The 8,155-nt window shown below is 50.1% G+C and overlaps 1 protein-coding gene across 5 annotated transcripts; it reads left to right on the plus strand.

Moving 5' to 3' along the window:
* The first annotated feature begins 1,154 nt into the window (after positions 1–1,154).
* ANKRD39 (ankyrin repeat domain 39) lies at positions 1,155–7,201 on the plus strand. 5 transcript variants are annotated; one of them, XM_083514473.1, is made up of 5 exons: positions 1,155–1,245; positions 3,675–3,822; positions 4,545–4,648; positions 5,422–5,625; positions 6,315–7,201. In XM_083514473.1, exons 2-5 carry the CDS (start codon positions 3,720–3,722, stop codon positions 6,456–6,458), a joined length of 555 nt encoding a protein of 184 aa, XP_083370599.1. In that variant the 5' UTR covers positions 1,155–1,245; positions 3,675–3,719; the 3' UTR covers positions 6,459–7,201. The 5 variants fall into 5 exon arrangements, with proteins under 5 accessions (XP_083370599.1, XP_083370597.1, XP_083370598.1 ...); XM_083514471.1 differs by having other exon boundaries at positions 1,178–1,245; positions 3,672–3,822; XM_083514472.1 differs by lacking the exon at positions 1,155–1,245 and adding an exon at positions 1,510–1,678.
* Positions 7,202–8,155: the final 954 nt, after the last annotated feature.

Below are 8,155 nucleotides of genomic sequence, written 5' to 3' on the forward strand. Positions count from 1 at the left end.
TAATCAAGGGAACGTTATTTTGTTTAAGGTGTCTCAAAGTGGCCTTTGCCAACAGCCTTGCTGGCTGGACCGATGGGATTTGTCCTCCAGAACATCTGGAGGGCATCAGGTTGGTAGAGGCTGCCCTAGAAGACCAGTCAGACTGTTCTTAACAAACGCCTTTCCCTGTGCATGGTGAATGATGCAGGGATTCAATGTTTCCATGGATGCGCATTTATGTACACTGTAGAGACCCAGAGAGTGATGGAAACACAGAAGGAAGCATTTAAGCATTTTAAAGAAAGGAACAGAAGACAGGAGAGTGAATTGCCAGGTTTGAGCAAACAGCAACTGTCTCTGGGAGAGTACAGTGGTGCCTTGGTTTACGAACTTAATCCGTTCCTGAAGTCCGTTTTTAAACTGAGAAGCGCTTTCCCTAATGAGGCCTCCCGCTGCCGGTGCCCTTCCATCATTCGGATTCCGTTCTTAGACCGAGGTAAAGTTCGCAAACTGGGACACTACTTCCGGTTTTGTGGAGTTTGTAAACTGAATTGTTCATAAACAGGGCTGTTCTTAGACCGAGGTATCACTGTATCCTCATATGCCAGCCCACCTCAAGAGACCAAGGCAAGAGCAAGCGTCAAGTGAAATGGTGTCCTTTCTGTCTTCCTGCAGTGACTAAGTGTCTTTGGAGCTGTCCAGGCTCAGTGTGGGTCTCTGGGGTGCTTAGCAGGAGACGGTCTCTGCACATGCTCAAAAAGCACATGCACAAACAACCTGGAAAGCACACAGGCAGCATCCCAACGCCAATGAAGGGCTGGCTGGAGGAGGGCTTCCTCCTGGCTTACATTAAGCCAGTGCTTTTTTCTTTTCTTCTTCAAAAAATGTTTAGGGGCACTCTCATTGTGACTCAAGAAAATCACCTTTTTATAGTTCACATCGGGAAAAATAAAGACAGTAAATGGACAAAAGTACAAAGATTCTCACAATGTTTGGGAGGCTGCGTCCCCCCAGAGAAACTGCACCGCCTTAGCCCCCGGCAGCGTCTTTCCCTTCTTTGCCCAGCTGCTCCGCAGGCCCCGCGCGCGCCAACCATTCCCGAGTCGCCGGCTCCCTCTAGCGGTCGCTCGCCGCTACTACTGCGCGCAGGGAAACCCTCGCCCCGCCCCCGGGCTGCTTCCGGTCTTCTTCCCTTCGCGCGCCCGCATTGGCTGCCTTTCCCCGCCCGGCTCCTCTCCGATTGGGCGGAACGGGCGGCCGTGGCAGGTAAGAGCTAAGATGGCGGCCGGTTCCCTTTCCTGGGAGCAGCCGGCGCCCACGTGACCTGGGGGGGGGGAGAGAGGCCCCTGGTCCCCCGGCAGGACCCCCGGCCCCGGGAAGGGGGGGGGCTGAACTACAACTCCCAGGCCAGCTCCCCGGCCCCCCCCGCCTGGCCCCCAGCACCCCTCGAGGCTCCGCGGGGCCGGAAGGGCGCTGGGGGGCTTCCTGGCTGGGGGCCGGCCTTGGGTCTGGCCCGGCGGGGCTCTGGCGCCTCCAGCCAGACAGCGGTGCTGCTGGGACTGAGGGGAGGCACCTGGTTGGGAAAGGCCGGTCTGCTTCGTGGGAGCACAGACATTATTATTATTATTATTTATTGAAATTTAAATGCAACACATAAGAAGTTCTTAAAAAGAAAACCAGAAGTGTAAAGAGAAAAAAGGTCTATAGCAATTCTTAACAGTTACCATTTTTAACCTATATTATATTTTGTATAAATGAGTTAATTGCATGGACAAGTATAACGGGTGTGCAGTATAAGGCTGGTTGGGTCTGTGTTGTTTTTTCAACTAAGATGCTGGGGACCCCCACAGGAACTGCATGCAGAATAATTCAGTTGGGGCAACATGTCCTTGGTCCAGGAATTTGTTTCCATTGACAGTCCTGTCACATAAGAAGCTACTCTTCCTTTCATCCTAAGTCTTCTTCATCTGGACAGGGGAATCTAGATTGGGAGGGTGCCTGTTTGTTGCTACCGTTAACCCAGTGTTTCTGATTCTCTGTAACTTATCTTCTGCCAACATCCAAAGGCCTACAAGTAGATCCTAGATCTACCTGCTTCCCATTTCTGCTCAATTCTGACTGAGAGTAGCTCTCTAGAGTCTCAGTGAAAGAAACCTCTCCCACCGCAGACTGTCGGATCCCTTTCATTCAGGGATGTGGAACCTGTGGCCCTCCAGAGGCCACTGAGCATCCCATGAACCCCAGCCAGCATGGCCAGTGGTCAGACTCTCCCGCCAGGCCAGGCCCTAACCCCAGAACATATGAAACAGTTTATATCAAAGCAGATTGTTGGTCTGTCTAACCCAGTTTCAAAGGTGCTTATAATTCACTGTGAAAACAGACTAAGTTTGTGGCATTTGTGCTGATCTCAGTCACACATTCCTTATACTGTACATCTCTTAAGGTGTATCTCTTAAGGGGACATCTTCGAGAGATGGAAAGGCTAAGGAGTAAATCCTACAGAAATCTGGAGTCTCGATGGCGCCTTTTATGCCGCCTCCTGGCAACTCCTGCAGCCAAGCTGGTGCCAAACATATTGCTCTGCTTTCCTTTGGTCCACAGCAGCGAGGTTGGTCTTGTCCTCTGGGCAGCCCAGGACCTCCAGACACTGCCCAGGCTAGCACCCCAGGGAGGTCACTTCAGTGCTGCTCATGCAGGGATTTGACGTCACCCCTGGAGGTGCACCCCATTGTCTCAAGACAGAGATGCCAAAAAGTGTTCAGGTGCCCTGAGGCTTTTTGCTGGTTTTGCTCTGGCAGACTAACACAGTAACCCCTCTGGGAAGTGTTTTTGGGAAGCTGTCTTATACAGTGGTGCCCCGCAAGACGAATGCCTCGCAAGACGGAAAACCCGCTAGACGAAAGGGTTTTCCGTTTTTGAGCTGCTTCGCAAGACGATTTTCCCTATGGGCTTGCAAGTGTTCCGATTTTTTTCGCTCCCCCCCCTTTTCTAATCCGCTAAGCCGCTAATAGCCTTTTAGCCGCTAATCCGCTAAGCCTTTAATAGCCACTAAACCGCTAATAGCCGCTAAGCCGCTAATAGGGTTGCTTCGCAAGACGAAAAAACGGCTAGACGAAGAGACTCGCGGAACGGATTAATTTCGTCTTGCGAGGCACCACTGTACCAGTATGAACCTGAACCTGCTCTGAGAAATAGAATGGCTGAAGGCTTCGCCCTGTGAGAAGCTTCAGGGCGCATTTTGCTCTTGGCTATGGTGAATTCACCACATCTGGGATGTACCTTAATATCCTGCTGTTGCTGGCATGAGCAGTGGCTGGTGATGGGAGTTTGAGTCCAACAACACCTGGAGGGCATCCCTGCTCTAAAGCTCACCTTGGTCATTCCTGGATAGATGGGCAATGGACCAGAATAAAAACACAGTGCAGATGCAGAACAAAATTGCTTTCATCCTGCTTCCTTTCAGTAGAAATTGGATGCTAAGTAAAGAGATGGTTCAGACAGATCCAGCATAGGTTGTGCTCCGTCACCTGCTGGGCATTATACTTTAGAAAATGTCAATTCCCCAAGCTTTGCCTGTGCTTGTTCCAGCATTCATTATTATCTTGGGCTCTGAATTGTTCTTTCTGGACATTGTGCTAGAGAGAGGAGCCTTCTCTTCTGCTTTGTGTCACATCCTTTCTCTTCCTCTTCAGCAGGACCTACAGCTGCTTCCCAAAATAGTAACCTGAAAGGGGCTAACAATGGCATTGTCACCTGGACACTCCAAGGATGGCTCCTGTTGCTCCCACCATGTGGCCGTGCCAAGTGTTCACCAGACTCTGGAGGAGATGGATTTTGAGAGAGGTACAGAGGCTCAATGGGGCATTGAGTCTGTTGTGGGTCTTTGGAGGGGTGAGAAGGGGATAAGGAGATGAGCTTGCACTAAAACTCTCTTTGCCCCCTTCCTTTGCCTCCTTATCCTGTTTGGAGGAGAGAAAAAAGATAAGTTGTTATGGTCCAAAGCAGGGGCGGGAAGAGCCAGGGCCTAGGAGCCAAATGCAGCTGTCTGAGCCTCTCTGTCTGGCCTGCAAATAGACTCTTCCTGTGCCCCCCCCTTTCCTAACCACCCCCCTGTCTCCCCAAGCTACACTTCACTGGCCCTGCATTGCACTGGCCCTTGCTTGGCTGCAATGCATTTTTGAACCCTGATAATGCCTCTTGCTTGCTGGTTGGAAGACAGAGAGGGGCATTGAGAGGAAAATAGTGATAGTTTCAAACAATGGCAGAGGTTTGAGTAAAACAGCAATGGTAAGACATTGAGAGGGGAAACTGGTAGTTCTAAACAGTGGCAAAGCTTTGAGTGGAGCAAGCAGGGAAGGACACAGAGGGGAAATGTGGTGGTTTAAAACAAGACTTGAGGGCAGAGAGACACGAGTTGAGAAATAGTTTGTTGTGTTAGCTTTTTGTGTTGTACCCATAGTCAGGTAAATTGCGTTAGGTAAATGCAGAGTGGTGATTAGGCACAGGGCTGCTCAATGACAGACTAGTGCCAGTATAAAGATAAATTGAAATTTATTTATGTGTAGGGATTTGGTGTGCTGCTCTGAATGGAGACCTTGAGAAGGTCAAAAAACAGATCCTAAACCGCAGTAATCCCAGCGAGCCAGATCCCTTTGGATACACAGCTTTGGTAAGTGTCCAAGGTTACTGTGGGGGTCAGATTTCAAAAATACATGAGAATGCAACCATACAAGAGAGTTGTCTACTAGTGTCCCCTGGCAGATGTCCCAACAATGCATAGTGCCTGCACCTTCTGTCTTTTATGAGAAGGAAGATGCTTCTGCTGTCAGGTGGGCTCCATTCATGCTGGTGTGACATCACAGTGATGTCAGGTGACCTCTTTTTGCCTGCAGAGCCATTCACGCAAAGGCACAGTTATTTGCAAGTGCTGAGGATCAGCTGAGGGGGGAGGGCCGTCGCTCAGGGACAGATCGCCTGCCTTGCATGCAGAAGGCCCCAGGCTCATTCCCTGGCACCTGCAGGTAGGACTGGGAGAAACCTCCATCTGGAATCCTGGAGAGCTGCTGCCGGTCAGCACAGACAGTACTGAGCAAGGTGGAGCAGTGGCCTGAGGGGGTTGAGGCAGCTTCCCCTGTTTTCTGTGTGCGAAGCCCCAGACATCATGCTGAGCAAGTGCCTCCCCATTTGACCCACCAGACTGTTTCAACCAAGCCACACACACCTGCCCAACACGGAGGCCGTGGAGGTGTGGGGCAGGGATGGCAGAAGTGTGCATGGCATGTTGCAAGCCCCATGATTGCAGGTGGCTGCCAAGGCCCTTTCAATCCATCTGCATCTTCAGCTGCCCCACATCTCACATCCTACGTCTTACAAGGCGCAAGGGAAGGTGGCTTGCCTGAAATGGCCCAGACCCCCCAAGATGCCTCATTTTCTGCCTTGCAGCACTACGCCAGCCGCAATGGCCATTATGACGTCTGCCGATTCCTCCTGGAGAGCGGAGCTGCCTGCAACGCTCAGACCCATGGCGGGGCCACCCCTCTCCACCGAGCCTCTTACTGTGGGCACACGAAGGTGGCTGTGCTCCTGCTGACCTACGGGGCTGATCCAGCAGCCACAGATGACGACGGGAAGACCTGCTTGCACAAGGTGTGGGGTACCGAGTGGCTCCTTGGCCGTTTCATTCATTTGCAGGCAAATGTGTAGTGATGCACCGAGACACCTTTGCCCGTAGGGTCACTCGGTTGTCTGGGTGGAGCAACACAAGGGACTCTTCCCTTTCTCCAGTCAGCTGCCTTCTGGCCATGCAAAAGTTGCCCACATGTCTCTGTTCAGGCAAGCCTTCTGCAAGGAGGGTCACAGTCCCAGGGCTGATTCCAGACAAGCCCCAAGGAAGGCCAAACGCCTGCCCCTCCAGTTCCTAATGGGCTGTGGGTTTTCCTTATTTTGGGGAGGGGGGAGGGGATGCGATGTCCTTCCCTTGCTCCCATTGGCACCTCCCTCCCGTGAGGACCGTCCTGTGAGTCTGGCTGTTCCGTGGGAGGCCAAGGTGGTCTAGAGTAGTACAGTGGTTAGAGCCTGTTGGACTAGGACCTGGGAGATCAGGGTTGAAATCCCCACTTGGCCATGGTGCTCACCGGATGATCTTGGAGTCAGTCGCTGTCTCTCGGCCTGACCTCCCTCACGGGGTTGTTGTGGGGATTAACTCTGCAGTCGGGGGAACTATGTACTCCACCTTGAGCTCCTTAGAGGAAAGAAGGTGGGGCTCTAAATGCAATAAACTAGGGGCAACCCTTTGCTCTCAGCTTGCCTGAGGACCCCTCCCTCCCTCCCTGCAGGCAGCCGAGAATGGACACGGAGACCTCTGCCTCCTCTTCCTGGAGCACAACTCTGACCTGAGACGCCTGCAGGACAAGAGCCTGCGCCGCGCCTGCGATTTGGTTCCTGACACAAACGAGGACTTGAGGAAGCTTCTGGAGTAGGGAACTGATTCTTGAGGAGACGAGGTGCTCTCTTAAGCAAGCATTTCCACCATCCCGCTAACGTCCTCTGGTATTACAAAGGCGTGTGTGAACCAAGTCCACTTGTGACCTGTATCTGTGTAGGAGGTGTAAGCAGTCTCACAGTTCTAATTGCTCCTCTTCAAGGCCTGGCCTAGATTTTGGAGCCACCAAAGCAAGAGGGGGCCCTGGCTGTGACTGGGATTATGCTGGGGTCCCTGTGGTGGCTGAAGGAGAGTTTGGGGGGTATGGGAGGGCTACTCCCACCCCTAAAAGCAGCTGGATCTTGGGAATGGCCATTGCTCAGGTGTTAGGCAGGTGGGCTTCCTCAGTCAAGCTCCTTCAATCGGCTTACGGCGTCTGTCCCTGGATTTGGGGCTCTGGGAAAAGTATCTGAAGAAGTGTGCATTCACACGAAAGCTCATACTAATAGCAAACTTAGTTGGTCTCTAAGGTGCTACTGGAAGGGATTTTTTATTTTGTTTCGACCTTTGGTTACAATTTTTCTTCTAATTTCTTCATAACTGTAGCCTTCTTCACTTAATAGTACTATTCTACATCTAGGTGACTAGTCAACTCTTTGCACCATTTCTTTAATTTTATTATGTTTTACAAGCTCACTAAATGAAAGAACAAAAAAAAACCCAACTAACCTGATAGCAATCACATAACATACTGACAAATGTCCTCCTTATTTATGTTGTAATAAATAATCCTTCATAAAAGTTATTGCACTACATTCTTCATTAAATTATCTTTCTTTCCATTGATATATAATTTTATGGTATTACTCCCAAAAAAAGTGGTGTTGTGAGCCATCATTGCCAAAACAAGATGACACCTGATTGGCTCTCTAAACACTTCTTTTTCTGGTTATCTGGCTATAACTTTTGATAATTGAACAAACATAGTTGCATTACATTCTTCATTAAATTATCTTTCCATAGATGTATAATTTTATGGTATTGCTCCAAAAAAAAGTGGTGTTGTGAGCCATCAAACCTCGGAAATACACTTTCTCCAAAAAGTTTCCACAATTTTGGCCACTAGTGCAGTCCTGCTTAGAGAAGACTCACGGAAAATAACAGGGCTCACTTAAACCCATTGATTTATAATGGGACGAAGTAAGTAAGCCTGGATCAATAGTATGCATTTTATTTCCCCTTTAGAACTTTCTTCTCACCAGAAGCTTAGTCACATGTAATTCCTTATTCAGCTCCATCAGAGATGCCCAATAACAGTACACACCTAAAGAAAAGCATAGGCTATCCAAAACATGAATTCCAGCTCTTAACAAACAACCACATGCCCACCCTTCCAGATGAGTTACAGCCTGCAGACTCAAAATGGCGAAGTTTGCCCTTTTGGACTGTACCAGCTCATCAGTGTGCAAAAGGAGCTCTGCTGCAGCGACCAAGAGGCCTCTGGCACCAAACCCAGCTCGCTCCCAAGGGATCCATCCAGTAGGTGGAGATGGCGTCAGAGCCATGAGTTTGCTTCACACTTTCACAGAAGTGGCAAGGAAGGGGAGTTGACTATACCAGACATGACATGGGGCTCCATATGAAATGTCCTCCTACTTAAAAAAAGAAACTTCAGTGCAAGTGAGGTGGGCCTTTGAATGTGAATGGGGCACACGTTTAACCCTTTTCCTGCAAGCTCTTTATCCACTAAAAATC

Source organism: Podarcis liolepis, assembly GCF_965112155.1.
Source record: "Podarcis liolepis genome assembly, chromosome: 7".
Lineage (NCBI taxonomy): Eukaryota > Metazoa > Chordata > Lepidosauria > Squamata > Lacertidae > Podarcis > Podarcis liolepis.

Excerpts from the sequence above, each read along its gene's own strand:
- ANKRD39 (XM_083514473.1), top strand. The coding sequence starts at position 3,720 with ATGGCATTGTCACCTGGACACTCCAAGGATGGCTCCTGTTGCTCCCAC. Across the intron at positions 4,649-5,421 it reads CCTTTGGATACACAGCTTTG|CACTACGCCAGCCGCAATGG; the intron begins GTAAGTGTCCAA and ends TCTGCCTTGCAG. Across the intron at positions 5,626-6,314 it reads GGAAGACCTGCTTGCACAAG|GCAGCCGAGAATGGACACGG; the intron begins GTGTGGGGTACC and ends CCCTCCCTGCAG.